Genomic DNA, 20,589 nt, shown 5'->3' on the forward strand with positions numbered 1-20,589 from the left:
ATGGTATACTATTATTTTTACAATATTGTTTACCAAATGATTTATAGTCTTATTTCTCGTTGTATGTTAGACTCATGTGCTTGTCCTTTTCTTTTTGCTTATAAGAAGAAGAAAAAAAAAACTAGAAATAGGATTCACAGTGACAATATAGACGATTTAGTTGTGTGAATTCCATATGGAATAAAAGTTAATTGAGGAATTAAATTGGCCAGTTTATGTTAGATTTTGATGAAATTCCTTAAAGTAGGGAAATAGACACAAAACTGTCCAAATATTATATCAGATGAGTGGAATAACACTGCTAGTATTTCTCCATATTCTTATCTCTAAGAAGTTTTCTTATGCATGAATTGGACTTTGACATCACATATATTTAGGAAGGATGTAAACATTTGTATCTCATTTTTTTTTTTTCCTTTTAAAAGAAGTTAAAGGTGAACATAAATTTTATCTGTGGGCAATAATCATAAACTTTTCTTGTCTTGATGTTTACAGTATTACAAATATGTGCTTGATGCTAGTCTCCAATCTGAATATTAATAATGGAGATAAAACTTTTTAATTATGTTTATGTGGATGATTGAGTTATATATAAATAAGCCATTTTCATATCATTGTAATCATCCAGCCAGTAAGCATCCAACATAAAAAAACTAACCTATTTTCTTCCTTGAATCCTCTGGTGAATAGCGTGTGGTCACTATGTTAATCGCTTAACAGTCGGCATAAAGAACTTTTTTTATTTTTGGAAATCAACATAAAAAAACTAACCACCGACTGCAATTGTATGTTTTATCTGTCTTTGTTAAAGGCTCCAATTGGTCACAGCTTTCAAAATTCCTAGAAGCACGATTTTGCTCCTAAAACCTAAAGCCTAATAGACCGCTTTTTCTCACTTTTCAGGAAGCACTCCAATTCCATCTCAACCCCTACTAAATCTCTAACTTGACAGCTGAAAAACCTCTTTGCAATCTTTTTTTCTTGGTCTTATACCATTTTCAGCAGCTTTCTTGTCATTTTTCTGGCAAATTCTCAAACTTAAGATTGAGATGGTGAATAAAAGTCCTAGCTGCGAAAGAGCGAGAGATCCAAGAGATTGGTGTCCAGATGAAGAAGAATAGACGAAGAAGAAGAAAAAGGAAGAGCGCATTCCCTTCCACGTAATAAAATTATTGAATACATTAAATTGGTAACCTTTTATTTTCGAAAGGTAAACCACCCAGTTTTTTCTTTCTTTTTTTTTCTAGGTTTTTTAGAAAACCAACCAATATGAAAAGAAGAATAATGCTACTGTACAACTAAAATTACGTAACAATAAAAACAATTCTTAAATTATTATTTATTTTTTTACAAGTGCTAATTTAGAGACTGATTTTCTCTATCGCATCATCAAGTTATATTATAATCTTGCAACTCTTATAAGGTATCAAGATTGACCAGCAAAGCAATGATCCACACAATTCACCAACAACTTCATTGTAAGAATACCAAATAACTTGCCCCATATATATATTTAGTAAAATGGCCGTAATCAGTGCAACACTTCATCTCAATGAGAATCGTACATCTATAGCAAGAACAACAGCAACAGATCCATTTCAAAAGAAAAGAGCTAATGTTCTACATCTTAACCTAACAAGTTTAAGTTATCAAAGTAGAGGGAGGACATTCAGAGAGTACATTTTGGAGGCTAAAATTGCTGATAATTATTATGTTATATACAAAACTGAGGAGCCGGGGTTGGGTTGGATTGGATTAGTATTCCGTTATCTCCAAAAACTACTATCAACCTTCAAGTCGTCACCAGATGAGGACCAGAAGAACGCGGAAGCACACATGAGTAAGTCACATACTTTACGCTGTCCAAAAGCACCACAACAAATATCCGAGAAAGTGATTTTGGTTTGATCATCCCATCAACTTCACTGTCGCCACCCTCTCTGGGATCAACAAGCACAGAAACAATTATTGGAGAAGATTTATTACCTTGAAAGCTTTCCTTCTGTGAATTTTTCCGCACATGTTCTTCAGTAATGTTATAGTTAGATCCGGGCAAGGGAACGGGAAGACCGTGGAGGATCCTTCTATTCCTCCCCTTGTTAAGACGAGTAGCGTTGTTCCGACGGTGTCCTGCTGGAACATTGGAAACTGTGGATGCCGGAATTATAGCTCCTGGAGAAGAAGCTGGCGAGACATCAAACTGGAACGCCTCGGTGCACATGCCAGAACTCAACATTGGCCCTTTGAAAGAAAAGAAAAAAAACAATCACAAGTGTTTAATAAAGTATTCAATGTGACAAGCACAAATAGACTGCCAATTTCCAAATTTGGTTTTAATCAGAAGAACATGTATGGACATCAAAACATGAGATCAACTGTCACCCGTCAACCCAACGCAAAACCACCATATAAAAACAAAAAAATAAAGTTCTACATTACTTATCAAAAAAAAAAAAAAATGTTCCCAGCATTTAAAAGGAGAGTAGACTATGCCAGAACAAAATGATAAGAGAAGTGCTAGAGAGCCAAACAAATGAACCCAGAAAAATTTTCAAATTGACATGGCAAGGCAATTCTCTCTTCCTAGTCTGCCTGCCACTCACAGTCTACTACGTCAGTTTGAAAATTTTTCTGGATTCATTTGTTTGGTTCCCTAGCACTTCTCGAATGATAATATAAAGAGGAAGCAACAAACAAGGGGAGTAAATGCTATTACATACAAAACCCGGGGCATCAATCTAGAGAAATTTAATAACCTAAATAGATGATGGACCATGATAATGAAGAGAAACCCTCCAACGCAGGGCCATTTTTTGTACCCATCTATGTTGGATAAACTTCAGACCGATGCAAAGTGCCCCATCTACATGGATTGAATAGACCATGATTCATGGAGAGTGCCAATAATTCTCTCTTTAGAGGCCATGTCATAAAAAAATTTGGCTCAGACAGTGACCAAGACACAACTGAGAAGTCTACTTTAACTACGATAGAATTGTTAGCTAATTATAACTTGTGTCATGAAACCATTTTCAAGGCATACAATATATTAGCCACGCACTAGATCCCTAAATACATACATAAAGAATCTAGGATAATATGCAAAACTTAGAGCACAAGTATTACCTGCAAGGCCTTCACGGAACCATTGTTGCAGTTTACCATCTGCTGCAGTCGACTTCGAATGGTCCTTCATAGCGTCCGCAGAGCCAGAGGCAAGAGCCTTGTGTCCTCCAGTAGGATTTCCGTACAAGTGAGAATGTCTCCCTCTATTCCCTCCAACATCAGGAATGGCCAAAGCCGGAGCCAAATCTCTAGGTATTGCTAAACCAGTTTTTGTATTATCTTCCTTTCCAGGAGTAGCCTGAGATGCCATAGCTTTCTCACTGGCCAGAATAGAATGAATTATCAAGTTACCGTCAATCTTCACAAGTTTATCATTCCTCGGCACATACAAAGAAGCAACAAGACGCTCACTAGCGTTGCCCAAATTAACAAATTCATCTGAACCCGGTAAAGGCTGTGATCCTTGATCTTTTCCTTCAAATTTCGACGCTTCCCCTCGTATGCAACCTCTCTCATAATTTATTCTATTAGAAATATCAAATTGCCCTCTAGAAAATCCAACTCCCACACTTCCACCAGATCCATTCAAATAGCCATTAACACCCAAAACCTTACCACGCTGCTGATCATAGAACCTATCACTAACATAACCGTATCCCCCGGTAACTTTGTCCCCAATTCCTCCATATCTAACATTCACAAAAGGAGCCAGCCCACCACAAAGCAAGACGAAAAACAACAAACCCAGAAAACTAACACTCGTAACCTTCTTAGTTTTCCCCTCCTTCTTACTCAACGACTTCTTCACCTTTGGGGCAGATGCAGGCTGCTGTGATTTCAGTCTGGGTATCGGTATCAACGGAACCTGGGACCCTTGCGGTTTTACCACATAGGGGGCACACGGCACCCACGGATAAGCCATGGGCGCCATAGCGGGATGCGGGTACATCCCCGAATGCGGAGCACACATGCCACCAGCGGCACCGCCACTCGCACTCAGTTGCTGGCGCAGAGTGGCGTTCTCGGCCATAATATACGATATCTTACTGTTCAAGTCGGAAATAGTGGAATGCATAGCCCTCACCTTATCCTCCAGCTCCTCCACGTAGTGCTTCTTCCTCTGCCTCGACAGCTGCGCGCTCTCGCGGTTCCTCATCAGCCTCGCCTTCCTCTTCTCTTCCTCTTCGCACACCTCTTCATTCTCCAACGACCTCCGGTACTTCGCGGTCCTCGAATCCGTGACGTTCCCTTCATCTTGCTCTTTCTTCCTCTTCGACACGCAATTTTTCAACCCCATTTCCGCCTCCTCCTTAATCGTCTGATCGACCACAATCACATTCGCTGAATCGGGAGATGGCGGCCGGTACCCTGAACCCTGCGACGAGACCGACCCGCCCGAGAACTCGCGGTCGCAACCACCCGATTCCGGCGACGACAAATTCATAATCCGAGCGACATCCCGGTCCCGATCGCCCGAATTCTCGGAAGAAGTCTGCGGGGAATATTCGCGGCCGTAGCTATCAGAGTCCGACACCGGGAGATTCAAGAACTTAGCAACGTCCGAGCCCCGATGGCTGGAAACTTCAGAAACACCCGATTCCTGCGACGACGAATTGGAGAGATGAACCGTTTGACCCGGTACCGCACCCGGCTGAACCGCATCGAGCCCGTCGGAAATGAGAAAGTCTTCGGCTTCGAAGGGGATTTCGAGATTTTCGAGGTCCTCGAATGTGAGCTCGAAATCTGCGCTCTCGTCGTACCCAAACCCCATCCCAAGATCCGAAATGTACGCCTCGGAGCTCATACTGTTGTTGTTAACACCATTACTGTTGTTTTCAGAGAAGTAAAGAAAATCGAGAGGCGGAATTGAGAGGGAATCGAATTCCGATGAGAAATTGTGAGGTTTCTGGTTAGGAGGTTGCTCGGCGACCAACGGGTCAGCCATTGCTAGGGTTTTTCGATGAAAGAGGGTTCCAAAGACCCTTTCCTTCCGTTATTTTGGTCCTCTCTTTACCTTAATCGCACCGGTACATAACCCGCAGACAATGGGCTTATAAAGAGCGAGAATTTGGGCCTTAACTTTTAACCGGTCCTCTTGGTAGTAAAATGTTTTTACCCAATCTTCCACATCGCGCGTGATTCCACTCTCCAAAGTCAGTCTCCGCCTTTCCTCCACGTGGCGAAAATTAAATTCTGAGCTCGGACCCCAATGGCTTGAGACTCGGTTTGTTTTGGAATCTGGATAAGAAAAGAAATAATTGCGACTTTCTGCACACGCCAGAATAATTCCTCCCTGTGGATGGCGCGTGAAGGTTTGAGACTTCTGTGCCACGTGTATTTTCTTAATTTAATTAATTAATTTATTTATTTATTTTAGTGCGCGAATTGGATCCTGGAAACTTCGGTATATTGATTTTGATTAACGTTACCGTTACGCATGTTTTTCACAGTTAGCCACGCTGGGAAGAGGCAGTTAATTAGCTGACGAGGTTGGGAGAGGTCGCTTTTCCTCTTATTCGTGCAATTACAGCGCTCTCTTGCACGTCACCATGTTTATGTTTTGGTGATCTTATTATCCAAAATCCTACAACACGATATCCATCCTAAGAGGTTCATTTATTATTAGTTTTTAATTATTTAATTACTTTACTGTCATATATATATATATATATATATATATATATTAATTATTAGGAATGAATATTAATTGCACGTATAATTGTTGTTGTCTACTCTAATCTATTTTAATCTAGTGTGTTAAAATACTCTCCAAAAGTAAATATACTTTTGATTTTCATTTGACTAAATGATTTGGTAATGAATGTTCTCACTTAAAACTACAGAAAAAATAATGGCATATTCAAGATAATATTTTTTAATTAATGATATATTAATATATGATAAAAAAAAAATTAACTAATTATCTTCTAGAGGGAAGAAAAAGGTCTAATTTTGATCCTCTCCGTTTCAAGTTAAATGGGGATGAACAATTTTGTGGGCAATTTTGTTGTATCTAATGATACATGTGATGCCAAGTTATTTAAAATTTTAAAATAGTGTGATTCACTACAAGAAATCATATATACAATTTGATGCAACAAAATAAAGTCTTAATTATGAAATAACTTATCATCATTTAAAATGAAAATTGAGAGGATTATTTGCCATAAAGATGACTTAATTACCTACTTATTGTTATTTATATGATATAATTATATAAATTAATTTTCAAACATTTCGCCAAATATATGGAGTATCACTCTATTCTTTTTTCTTTTTCTTTTTCTTTTTCCATATTTTCTTTGATGTCTAGATAATATACAACTTTATTTGATTTAAACTAAAAACATCTTATAAACGGGTGAATGATGCAATTTTTTTTTTTTTTGCGCATTAAAATATTAAAAAAAAAAAAAATTCCTTCACGGTGTGCTTAGCACGCCGTGTACTCTGAATCACGGCCCTCTTATAAACTAATTGGAGTTTAGGGCATATATAATCCCTAATACTTTTAGAACATGATTGACAATACCCATACCAGCTTATCTAATCTCAAAGCTTCCTTTTTCTTTCTTTTTTCCCTTTCATTTTCAACAATCCAATGGGTTAAACATTCCTCTCATTTTAGAATATTGTATTTCATTTCTTTCATGTTTATTTAAAAGCAAGACCATATAATATCACGTCAGTAACATTCTTTAATTTTATAACACCCAAAGCATTGTTAACATAGGTAATGGCGTAAAATTTTTGTCCGATGACAAAAGAGAAATGCTTTTTTTTTTTTTTTTTGATATGTCCGCACAAGAGAAGGGAAAGGGATTCGAACTAGTGACCTCCGCTTTATTAGGCATGATCCCAACCGATTGATCTATCTCTTGAAAAAAAAAAAAAAAAAAAAGGTAGTGTGAATGTTATGAATACTATCTACTGACATTTGTCAATAGAATGCTATTATGGAATGATGTAATTAATCTATTACATCGTTTTATCTTTGGCGGCCAATCCAATTTATTTTGGCATTTTTTTTTTTTTATTGTCAAATCAAAATTTTATCTAATCATTGGCAACTAGAATGTCAAATCAAATCCTAACTTGTAATTATGTCTGAAAAAAATTCTTAATATGTAATCATAGGCAATTACTCGTCTATGTTCTTTAAAAGGCCAATTATTAAACACAAACCTTCTATATATTTAAATGCTTTGAGCAATTGTGACCAATTCATCAAAGAATATATTTATTTTTTGTTCCATCAAAGGAATATTATTAAACATAAACTTTTTATATATTTAAATGCGGGTAGAGGCAGTTAATTAGAGTTAATCCAAAATCATACAACACACGATACCCATGCTAAGAGGTTTATTTATTACTATTTTTTAATTGTTTAATTACTTCACTACCTTACCAATTATATGTATATATGAATGATTAGGAATGGATGTTGCACGTATAATTGTTGTTGTCTAATTTCTCTTTAATCTAGTGTTTTAAATTACTCTACAAAAGTAAATATACTTTCGTTTTCATTTGACTAAATGATTAGGGGAATAGAGGCTCTCGCTTAGAACTACCGAAGAAATAATGGCCTCTTCAAGGTAGTATTTTTTAATTAATGATATATTGATATATGATTAAAAATAAATAATTATCTTCTAGAGGAAGGAATAAGGCCTAACAATTTTGTGGGCAATTTTGTTTTATCTAACGATACACATGATTGCCTTGCTATTTAAAATTTTAAAATTACATGGTTCACCGCACGACATTATATATACAATTAGATGCAACAAAATAAAGTCTTAACTATGAAATAGCTTATCTTCATTTCAAATGAAAATGGAAATGATTGTTTGCCATTAGATGACTTAATTACCTATAATGGATAATTAGAGTTTTTAAATGATGGTTTAGATTTACATGCATATGATAGGTTCTCAAGGTGCTGTGAATAATGTTAGAATAGGTCCTCGAGGTTCTTGTTATCCCAATTGTATGGCAATGTACAACAGTCTACTAAATAACATTACTATTTTGTTTTAGGCCTAAATTCATGTTGGGTTGCCTTGTCAAAGCTTATTTGGAAAAGTAATATTATTTAATAGGCTGCTATATAACTGTCATACAAATAGAAATTTAGGACGGGAAAAACAGGTCGACGGGTCAACCCTTAATGACCCGCCACCTGTTTAGGGTAAACCCAAATACGATCCGTTTAGCTAATGGGTCGACCCCACCAAACCCAGACACAACATGACTATTTCACGGGTTACCCGACACGACCCGCTTAACCTGTTTAAAATAATGGGTCTTGCTAGATTGACACAACCCGACACAGCCCATTTAACCCGTATAAAGTAATAAATCGTGTCGGGTGAACACGACCTATTGAACTGCTTAATCTGTTTAAAATAATGGGTTGTGTTGAGTTGATACAACCCGACACAACTCGTATAAATTAATGGGTTGTGTCGGGTTAACACGACCCATTTAACCCGACACGACCCATTTAGCTTAGAAAGTTACATGATAATATCATTGGCATTCACAAATCATAATAGTTTTAGGTTTAAAATAATGGGTCGTGTTGGGTTGACCTGACTCATATAATCAGTATAAAGTAATGGGTCTTGTTGGGTTTACACGACCCATTTAACCCGACACAACCCGTTTTAGATACACTTTAAAAAAAAAAAAAAAAAAAAAAATTATAAACGTGTCTGGCGGGTAAGCCGTGGGTTGACCCGCCAGACACAAAATAAACGGGTCAACCCGTTTATGATCCAAACTCGGTAATTTCATGTCGAGTTCGTGGGTCGTGTCAAAATTGCTAGCCCTAACTAGAATGACGTGACAATGAGAATTAATTTTTTTTTTTTTTCAAGTACTTATCCAAAAGTTGATTTCACTACACATTACTCAATTAAAAAATGCAACTGGTTAGTGACCATTAATTCTTCTCATATTATTTTTCAGTAGATATATTTACTGAAATCCTTAAAAAATAACTCTCTATTTTTTTTTTTTTTAAAATAAACTTTTATCTAATCTCAAAGTTTCCATTTTTTTCCCTTTAATTTTCAACAATCAAAATGGGTTAGACCTTCCTCTCATTTTATAACATTTTCTTTCGTTTCTTTCATGTTTATTCAGAAGCAAGACAAGTGAGTGAGACAAGTGTCGAATAAAAAATCAAGTTCATATAATATCACATCATTAAAATTCTTTTTTAACTCCTAGAGCATTGTTAACTTAGGTAATTTCATAAATTTCAGTCTGATGACAAGAGACAAAAGGTTAAGACCAAGAGTATAGCAACAAAAATTAAGGTAATGTGAATGTTATCTTTGGTGGCCAATCTACTATATTTTGCCGCATACTTACATTCCTTATTGTCAAATCAAATTTTTATGTAATCATTGGCAACTAGAATGTCAAATCAAATCTCACTTGTAATTATGTTTTTAAAAAAATCTTAATATATATAATCATAGGCAATTATTCGTTTATGTTCTTTAAAAGGCCAATTACTAATCACAAACCTTTCACATAAGCAATTGTGGCCAATTCATCGAAGAAATATTATTAAATACAAACCTTTTATGCATTTAAATACTTTAAGCAATTGTGACCAATTGATTTGAGGAATATTACTAAATACAAACGTTTTATATATTGTAGTGTTTAAGCAATTGTGGCCAATCTAATTTATTTTGCCACGTTGTTTACATACACTCTCACTACCATTGAATGAGATATTTACATATCACTATATGTAATCATTAGCAACCGGGATCTTTCTCTGAAAAATACCTAAGTGACAAAATTTTGCTTTTATTTTATGTTTTTAAGAAGGCCAAGTCATATTAATTACTCAGCCTAATATTATATACTTTCAAACAATAAGCTTAATAATAGTGTAAATGACTCAAGGAGAATGATATGTTATTATTAGCATTTATTTTTTATAAATAAAAATGATGTTATTGTTGGTTTTCTTTTCTTATTCTATTTTCTTTTAAAAGATGAGATTCATGACGTTTCGCTTAAAACAAAAGAGGTGGTGTAAAATTAGGACCACCAACGATTAAACTTAAGAGAAATGCTACACGAAATCTTATTTTCATATTCTCAAATGTACTCTCTGACATGATATTAAAAATTATAATTAGATCCAAAATTTATTAATGATACATCCAACATCTAATAGCAATTTTAGTGCCACATCATAGTGTTGGAGTAGGAGTAAGAGTGTTTGTTGCAATTTTATAAACTTTAATCATATATCGAGCAACTCTTTTTTTTTCTTACCCCTCTCCTCCCTTTATTTATGTGTAGATGATCTTTATTATATGAGTATACTTATAATTGACTCACTCTTTGTAGATTATTCATCTTTCTAATTTGTGATTAAAGTGTTATAATCTCCCCATTTTAAATTCATGACGTACTCATGAGGGCTACGTCATATAATGCTCAAGTATCACATGATGCTACTAGGTTGCCATGATATGATTTATAACAACCCAAGAAAATCGTTAGTCACATTGAGGCTATCATTTCAAAATAACTAGTTAATTTGGAGTTTTCCTATAATCTTTTATAAAGCATAGTCTCACCTAGGGATGTCAATTTTTGACACAATTCACGAACTCGACATGAACCTACAAGATATTAGCGAATTAAGGTTGAGGAGTCTGATACGTTTAATTAAATTAGTTAGGTTATGGTTGACTTATATAGTCTCATACCCATATCTTGACACAACTAGAATTTGACACATGACTAAAAGACTTACAACTTTTGACACGATTCGCGAACCTGATATGAACCTCACACAAAATTAATAGGTTAAAGTTGAGAAGTTTGACCTATAATTAAATGGATCAGGTTATGATTGATCTATATAGTCTTATACCACGCATCGACATGACCCAAACCCGATACACAAACACAAATTAGTCTCACCTCGTAAGAAACTAATATGCGACTTAACTAACACTCATGAGTACATTTATAATTTAACTACTATATGTTGATAATTCGTCTTTTCAATATATGATTGGGGTATTACATAATCTGGTTTGTTCATGCTTACCAATTTTCTTCTCTCTTTTTTCCTTCTTTTATTTATTTTTTATTAAAAAAAAAAAAAAACAATCCAAATGGGTTATACTTTCCTCTCATTTTATAACATTTTCTTTCATTTCTTTCATGTTTATTTAGAAGCAAGACAAGTGTCAAAAAAAAAAAAATTCATATAATATCACGTCATTAAAATTCCTTTTTAACCACTAGAGCATTGTTAACTTAGGTAATTTCATAAATTTCTGTCTAATGACAAGAGAAAAAAGGTTAAAACCTAGGGCTGGCAAAATTTCACAAAGTGACAAAATTTTGCTTATATATCCACTTATAAAGCATAGTCTCTTACCTAAGGCTGTAAATTTTTGACAAGATTCACGAACTTGACATAAACCCACATGAAATTAGCGAGTTAGGGTTGAAGAGTCTGACACGTTTAATTAAATTAATCAGGTTAGGGTTGACCTATATAATCTTATACAAATATCTCGACACAACTAGAACCTGACACACGATATAAGGACTGACAACTTTTGACACAACTTGCGAATCCGACATGAACCTAACATGAAATTAATAGGTTATAGTTGAGAAGTCTGAACTATAATTATATTGATCAGGTTAGGATTTATCTATATAATATTATACCACGCTTGGATATGACCCGAACCCAACACACAAACACAAATTAGTCTAACCTAGTAAGAAATCAATATGAGACTTAATACTCATGAGTGCATTTATAATGTAACCGCTATATGTTGATAATTTGTCTTCTCAATATATGGTTGGTGTATGACATAATCCGGTTTGTTCATGCTTACCAATTTCTTTCTCTCTTTTTTTTCAACAATCCAAATGGGTTAGATTTTCCCCTCGTTTTATATCATTTCTTTCATTTTCTTTCATGTTTATTTAGAAGCAAGACAAGTGAGTGAGACAAGTGTCAAGTAAAAAATAAAGTTCATATGGTACCACGTCATTAAAATTCTTTTTTAGTTCATATGACATTGTTAACTTAGATAATTTCATAAATGTCTGTCTCATGACAAGAGTCAAAAGGTTAAGACCAAGATTATTGCAACAAAAATTAAGGTAGTTTGACTATCATCTTTGCTGGCCAATCTAATTTATTTTGCCACATACTTACATATATGTTCCTTATTGTCAAATCAAATTTGTATATAATCATTGACAACTAAAATGTCAAATCAAATCTTCATTGGTAATTATGTATAAAAAAAATCTTAATATATAATCATAGGCAATTAATCATTTACGTTCTTTAAAAGGCCAATTACTAATCACAGAGCTTTTACATAAGCAATTGTGGCCAATTACTCAAAGAAATATTCTTAAATACAAAAATTTTATGCATTTAAATGCTTTAAGCAATTGTGACCAATTGATTTGAGGATGTATCCGTCGAATGAAAAACATTGAATATCCAACGTTGGCATAGATAATACTCGAAACAATCAATTAAAAGGAATCAACCAAATAATTGAATGGAAATAGAACAACAAATACATTAAATATTGGAATTGTACGAACATACATGAGAAATATAGAACTAATCAATGGTGAGATTTCATCTTCAATCTTAGTTTAAAGTTTTAGCCTCTCATTACTACAAACATTCGATTAAAATGAATTGAAATCATGAAAACTAATACACTTACAAAGGGAATCGAGTTTAGAGCTAAACAAATGTCAAAAAGTCGAAAACTAGGCTGAACGGCGCCCCTTGGTGCATTTACAATGAAAAATATGGTACTTATACTAAAAAACTAGGGCTTTGGCGCTGCCAGGTCAGCCTGAGTGTGCTCGAGCGTACTCAGGCATTCTTCAAGACTCTTGTGGTGCAGCATTTGGCCGCTGCTTGCTTAGGCTTAGGGGGGCTTGTGCTCGAGCGTGCCTTTTTGGGCTTGAGCGCAGGTGTGCTCAAGCGTGGGTGCCATGCGCTCAATACCAACTTCCAGAATCCCACTTTTTCCCGCTTTGCAATTTTCACATTAAGACCGCAATTTTCTCTCAACATCCTGCAAAACATTAAGACACTAAAACTAACCAAAACATTAGAAAATAATAAAGCTAAAAGCTTAGCAACTGTAAATTAAGGGCCTTGGCCCAAATATGCAATATTTGGCACTCATCAATCGGCGTTGTATTACAGGTCTCTTGGGACAGCGCCAACCCTACTAAGAAGGCATAATATCTCGTGTAGACCATACAAGATATTTATGTCCTATTAGAGCATTAGTTTTTTACATTAAAACTCTTAGGCAATTGCCACTGGAAACAATGTCTCTTTTAAATTCGTATCAAAATTGCATGTTTATTTCTGCTCATTAATAATTGGCTCATTTCATACCCAACTATGAGGTTTACTTAATAAGTCTTTAGACTTACGCAGTTATTATATCTTGTAAGAAACCGTTTTCTAAGAAGACGATAGTGGTGAGATCGCCACTTTAGGTTGTTAAGATGAGACGGAAACCTACCTTGTATAATCAAGTTTGATTAGATTATTTGCATTTCAATTAGTGGCTCCATGTCTATGATCGAGGATAATGTATACTATCATTATAATTTTTAAATTCCTCATATTTATTTCACCTCCCTATTCATTTACTCTGACTATCCTAAGAGGGGCGATTCCCTAGTTAGTTACCAATTAGCAGAATTTGGGTAATTGTGAGTAACCCTACCAGGCTGGTCAAGGCCAGATTTGGGGGCGTGATAGATGCTAAATGTTCAAGCTAATATGTTCGAATGTTTGATGGTTAGGCAAGAACTCAATTTTGAACATGTTTAGCTCTATGACTCGTTTTAGCTCAGATTTAGGACTAACGTTAGGTCTTTTCATAAATTTTGAGAATGTGGAACATTTGGAGGAAATTGTGGAGGAACTTTATGATCCAGGCGAGTATAAACTCACGTTAATACTTGTCATCATTTTTTCCGCATTGCACAATTTTTTTATATGTACAAAATATGCATATTTACAACTCTCATGAAATACATTTTTATCTACTATGAACTCTATTTTGTGAAAATACGTGTTGCCTAAGCAATATAATGAACATTGTGAGATTTGTAGAAGCCTGCATGTAAAAGACGGATAAGACTAATTGCATCGTATGATATGGTATACAGGTACGTGGAGTATAACGGCCATGGGTTTACTATACATGTTAACTCTATACTCAAATGTGTATGTTATATGGGTCTTAGATCCAGTGGTTGTTTTGTGACCGGCGTAGCCATGTTTGATTGACTGGTCATTAAAAAAAATACATCATTAGTAGCATGGGCCACCCAAGGTCGAACTCATTCGAGCTGCTAGTATTATGAATAGTATCGTATAATGGTTGGGATACCGACATTGTATTACAGGTTCTTTGGGACAATGTCAACCCTGCTGAGAAGTGATAATATCTCGGGTAGACCATACAATATGAACTATGATTTGATTCTCATAATTACATCATATACCATATCTATATTGCATCAATAATAATAATAAACTGTCACATCATAGTGTTGAATGAGATTTATTACCAACTGAGTTTATCATTCAAATGATATGTAAATCGTGTGCATTTTTACTCACTAAGCCATCAGACTTACCCTTGTATTATTTCTCCTCCATTATGTATAACTGCATTGTTTAGCTAGCTTAGATGAGGAAGGACTCGAGGAGACTAAAGGATTTGCTCAGGATCATTTTTTAGGACTAGGACCCTATATGGCTCAAATCGATGTGGGATACTGACAAATCCATTCGTCTGGAGTTGCTCGAGATCATCTTTATGTTTTATTTAGTTAAACGTAGGCCTTAGTTCATTCAGAACAGTTTTTGTTAGTATGATGTATTATATTTTGATGACCAGTTCCTGACCGATACATTTGGAGATCTATCTATGTTATGATGCTTTTAGTTTTACTTTGGTTATTATAATTGTGATTTAAGTTATTGATATCTTTGTCCTTTAGTTAAAGTCTTCCACTGCACGTCTTGTTCCAAGAGAAATAAGGCTGAGAGGCGAACCATGAAGTCAATTGATTTCCTTAAGGCGTTACAGTATTGCACCGGATCCAAATCCGTAGTTAACATTTTTGATTGCCATATCACTTATAGTGTTTCAAATCTCAATTATATCTTTAAAAATTATAAAAGAAGAAAAAAGAAAAAGAGAGAATATGAGTGAAGGGGATGGTCAGAACATCCTTCATGGTTTTAAAAGGGTAGTTGAACCACTTCTTTGATGTTGAGGGATAATCGAAGCATCTACTGAAGGTTGACATCAAAGCCTGTTTTGGGTGGCCAAACCACCCGTAAAAATTGTGTGGAGAATTGTCTAACCAACTCCTCAGCTTTGAGGGGTGATTCGACAATCCCTTAACCCTTTCCTTTTTCTTTTCATTTCTATACTTATAATTTATTTATTCTTTATAATTATTTAGAACCATATTAAAATTTCACAAGTTTAATTGAGTGACAACTTAATATAATGACCTTTGAACGCAATGCTATCTATTGGTTTCGAATATAAAATAGGTTCTTTATCTTTGCACATAACATCAAGTTCAAGGAATTAATTGGAAAAAAAAATTAATATTTTTTCAAACCATTAACAAATAATTTAAAATACAAAATTTTTTTCAAGACACAACATTTTTAAGAAATAATTTCATGCTTTTTTATAAGAATATTTTGAGAAAAAAAGGTGTTTAATTTTTGTAGGTGGATGTTCTAACTTATTATTTTTTTTAAAAAAAAGTGGTCGTGTTGCCAGTTGCCACCCTCAAGGGAACATAAGGTAGTCGCGTATTCACTCTTTAAGCATGGCCGCATGACCACTTTTTTATTTTTTATTTTATTATAAATAAGAATTCAACTCTAATATTTTCTCAAAATTAGTAGGTAAACCGTACCAAAAAAAAAAAAAAAAACATATTTTCAAATACAGATCCCACTAAAAAAATTCTTCAATAATTTATTTTATATCAAAAACTTTTTGAGCCTCCGTTCGTTTTAGCGTCAAATGATTTATGAAAAATATTTTTCGTATTTTTTGGTGTTTGGTTCAATGGAATAGTCAACATAAAATATTTTTGGTTTGTCTGAAAAAGGTTATTTAATTTGCGTAATATGATTTATATTTTTCAAAACCGTAAACAATTTTTCGAGTTTGAGCTTTTCATTTTCAAATCGACGAATCTAGTTGAGATGTCACCGGGACTTTGTATGGATATCGTCGGGACCCGCTCGGAACCTGCCCTAATTCTTTGTTTTCTGCTAAAAATATTTTCGAATGGAAAACATTTTATAGCAAAACAAATAATAAAAAAAAATATATATAAACAGTTTTCAGAACTTCATCGAACATTTTTGAGCAACCCGAATTATAATATGTTTGTGATTGCGTTAGAGAAGCTTAAAAAGTACTTTTAGTATCTAAAAATTTGTGTCAAGCAAAAGCCAACATATTTGATAAAAAATTACAAAAGTACTTCTTTGGCTTTTTTACTCTAAAAATGGCAAAAATATACTTTTGACAAAATCTTAAAAATAAAACTTTTTTCAAAAAATGTTTTTTTTTTTACTTAAAAACTCTATTTGTCAAAAACAATCTCAAACATGCTCTTAATCAATCGTGAAATGACTGGCCGTATAAGAGTAATTTTAGAAGTTACTTTTGTATCACTTTTATGTCTGTCTAAAAATGATGCCCCTTTTAAAATTACTATTTGATCAAAATTCAATAATAATTAATAACAAAGTCAGTAATAATTTTAAGAGCCACATTATTATTGGAAGAATACAAAAGTGACTTGTATCATTATTCATACTCAATTGAGAGACTGTAGCTGGGCTTTAACTATTTCTAAAATACCCCTGAACCTTGTTTGGTCACTGACAAACAAAAAAAAGAAAACGGTAATTTGCTAACCCCTTGTTACAGCCGGCTTCCAATATTCCGCTGGCTCAACCAACACAACAAACTACTAGCAGGCCCAAACTGGCCCACTTATTTAAATACCCATTACAGAATTCCTCAGTGTGAGATGTCCCGTGGTAATTATCAGATCCGATAAAAGCGAGAAGGTAGAGGCGCAATGGCGGAGGTGTCGATGTGCAGCAGCGCAAGCAGCACGGAGCTGACGCCGGAGGAAGAGAGGATTATGATCTGAGATACTATTGCTTTGGCTGCCGAAGCTAATAGCAAGGAGGGCGACAACTTTTATTTAATCACACTAGAGGTTCTCTTCGAAATTCTTGATTTCGTTTCATAATTGTTTCAATCTTTACGGGAAAGTGCTTTTGTATGTAAATTCGAGATCCTCGAGTGTAGGAGAGCGATGTTTTGGTATAGCTAAAACGATTGTGGAAAGGTGAGGGCTGAGGAATGCACAGTTTCAGTGTATTTGCAAATGCATTCCAGTGTCGTTTTCACTTGATAAGCGTTATTAAGGGAAGTTTTTGAAAATTCGGAAACTTCTTTCTCTACACACTTTTTTGTTTCTAATGGTCGACTCTGGTATGAATGGGTGAGTTGAGAGTTTGCTAATTAAATTGCATTATATCTGAGATAAAATGTGTTGATCTTAACCTGAGCTGCTCTTTCTAATGATCTTATGAGTTGCATCCTAATCTACAAGAGAAAAGAACAAAAGTTTATATCTTTCATTCTTCAAGTGAAAAAATTGCTTGTAACTTTCGAAAATTTGTGCCAACAATGTATGCAGGACGTAAACAGAAATGGAAAATAAAGTGATATTCTTTGATATATTTTGCAATTTTAATTATTTGTATATTTTGTTTTCTGGTTTGATCAGAAAAATGGATGCAAAACCAAAGAGGAGAACAATCACAGAAAATGGGGATGCAGGAGAGGACTTGGTCCTCACAACTTTGATTGGGAATGGCGATGATCTAGGTCCTGTTGTCAGGCATGCATTTGAGATAGGGCGGCCGGAAGCGCTCCTTCACCAGCTAAAGACTGTTGTGAAGAAAAAGGAAGTTGAAATTGAGGAGCTCTGCAAGACCCACTATGAGGAATTCATTCTTGCTGTTGATGAACTTCGAGGAGTGCTTGTTGATGCCGAAGAGCTGAAAGGTGAGCTCTCAACTGATAATTTTAAACTGCAAGAGGTTGGCAGTGTTCTTTTGATCAAACTTGAGGAGCTTCTTGAATCTTATGCCATCAAGAAGAATGTGACTGAAGCTATCAAAATGTCTCAGATCTGTGTACAAGTGTTGGATCTTTGTGTCGAATGTAACAATCATATTTCTGAAGGCCAGTTTTACCCTGCATTAAAAACCATAGATTTGATTGAAAAGAATTACTTGTGGAGTATTCCTCTCAAGGCACTAAGAATGGTGATAGAGAAAAGAGTTCCAGTGATAAAATTGCACATTAAAAAGAAAGTATGTAGTCAATTTAATGAATGGTTAGTTCATGTTAGGAGTTCTGCGAAGAATATTGGACAGACAGCAATAGGTCATGCTGCATCAGTTCGCCAGAGGGATGAGGAAATGCTTGAACGCCAGAGGAAAGCAGAAGAACAGAATGTTTTTGGTTTAGGAGATTTTGCATATATGTTGGATGTTGAAGAAATTGATGAAGATTCTGTTTTGAAGTTTGATATGACCCCTCTATATCGAGCATATCACATCCACACTTGCCTGGGAATCCAAGAGCAGTTTCGTGAATATTACTATAAGAATCGAGTATTGCAGCTCAGTTCAGACTTGCAAATATCCTCCACACAACCTTTTGTTGAATCTTATCAGACATTTTTGGCTCAAATTGCTGGTTATTTTATAGTGGAGGATCGGGTCCTGAGAACTGCTGGGGGGCTATTGTCAGCTGATCAGGTCGAGACAATGTGGGAAATTGCTATGACTAAAATGACATCAGTGTTGGAGGAACAGTTCTCCCATATGGGTTCTGCAACCCACCTTCTCTTGGTGAAGGATTATCTCACACTTCTTGGGTCTACTCTTAGACAATATGGTTATGAAGTACGCCCACTTCTTGAGGTGCTTGACAGGAGCCGGGACAAGTACCATGAGCTTCTTTTGCAAGAGTGTCAGCAACAAATTGTTAATATTCTTGCCAATGACACCTATGAGCAGATGCTAATGAAAAAGGATACCGACTATGAGAATAATGTTTTGTCATTTAATCTACAGACCACAGATATAATGCCGGCTTTTCCATTTATTGCATCATTCTCCTCCATGGTACCCAATGCATGCCGCATTGTCAGATCATTCATTAAAGGATCTGTTGATTTCCTGTCACATGGAGTGCATTCTAATTTTTATGAGCTTGTGAAGAAATATCTTGACAAACTTCTGATTGATGTTCTAAATGAGGCAATACTTAATACAATTAGTAGTGGCACCATTGGTGTGTCTCAGGCCATGCAGATCGCTGCAAACATATCTGTTCTTGAAAGAGCTTGTGATTTTTTTCTTCGACATGCAGCCCAACTATGTGGGATCCCTGTCCGGTCAGTTGAGAGGCCTCAAGCTAGTTTAACTGCCAAGGTGGTTCTGGAAACTTCAAGGGATGAAGCCTATTTTTCTCTGCTGAATTTGGTGAACACCAAGTTAGATGAGTTTATGACACTAACAGAAAGTATCAATTGGACTTCGGAGGAAATGGCGCAGAATGGGAACGAGAGTATGAGTGAAGTGATCTTTTACCTTGACACTCTTTTGTCCACAGCACAACAAATTTTACCTGAGGAAGCACTCTATAAGGTTGGTAGTGGAGCTCTTGATCATATATCCAACTCAATAGTGGCAGCTTTTCTTAGTGATAGTGTCAAGAGGTTCAATGCTAATGCCGTTATGGTTATCAACAATGACCTAAAGATGCTGGAGTCTTTTGCAGATGAGAGGTTCCATAGCACTAAGTTGAGTGAAAAGTTCAAGGAATGTAGTTTTAGAGACTGTTTAATAGAAGCACGGCAATTGATAAACCTTTTGTTGAGTAGTCAACCAGAGACCTTTATGAATCCAGTGATAAGGGAGAAAAACTATAATGCTCTGGATTATAAGAAGGTGGCCTGTATCTGTGAGAAATTCAAGGATTCTTCTGATGGGATCTTTGGAAGCCTTTCAAGCAGGCATACAAAGCAAAGTACTCGGAAGAAATCAATGGACATGCTGAAGAAAAGACTGAAAGACTTCAACTAATAAAGCTTGAATTATGTATTTGCATCAGGATTAGGATCAATTTTTTTTTTTTCATCTTTGAACATATACTTTTTTATTATTCTTGCTGATGTTAAAAAATTAGTAGGATTCTTTAATTTGCCTTGTGACTTATATTCATGTTATAAAATTTGCTTTTGCTTTGCCTGATCAATGTCATGTTAAAGCCATCTTTTATGTTAGCCTTTGGTAGAAGA

At 35.0% G+C, this 20,589-nt stretch overlaps 2 protein-coding genes across 2 annotated transcripts; one reads left to right on the forward strand and one right to left on the reverse strand.

The window, feature by feature from the left end:
• Nucleotides 1-1,476: 1,476 nt before the first annotated feature.
• BZIP17 (Basic-leucine zipper (bZIP) transcription factor family protein) lies at nt 1,477-5,079 on the reverse strand. The gene is made up of 2 exons (XM_059606614.2): nt 3,127-5,079; nt 1,477-2,241 (listed from the first exon to the last, which is right to left on the reverse strand). The coding sequence occupies exons 1-2, from the start codon at nt 5,009-5,011 to the stop codon at nt 1,793-1,795; spliced, it is 2,334 nt and encodes a 777-aa protein (XP_059462597.1). The 5' UTR covers nt 5,012-5,079; the 3' UTR covers nt 1,477-1,792.
• Nucleotides 5,080-17,212: 12,133 nt separating this feature from the next.
• Nucleotides 17,213-20,544, forward strand: SEC15A (exocyst complex component sec15A). Its single transcript, XM_059572278.2, has 2 exons — nt 17,213-17,424; nt 18,001-20,544. The coding sequence occupies exon 2, from the start codon at nt 18,005-18,007 to the stop codon at nt 20,372-20,374; it is 2,370 nt and encodes a 789-aa protein (XP_059428261.1). The 5' UTR covers nt 17,213-17,424; nt 18,001-18,004; the 3' UTR covers nt 20,375-20,544.
• The last annotated feature ends 45 nt before the right edge of the window (nt 20,545-20,589 follow it).

The sequence above is a fragment of the Corylus avellana genome, chromosome 10 (genome assembly GCF_965113065.1).
Source record: "Corylus avellana chromosome 10, dhCorAvel1.hap1.2, whole genome shotgun sequence".
NCBI classification, from domain to species: domain Eukaryota; kingdom Viridiplantae; phylum Streptophyta; class Magnoliopsida; order Fagales; family Betulaceae; genus Corylus; species Corylus avellana.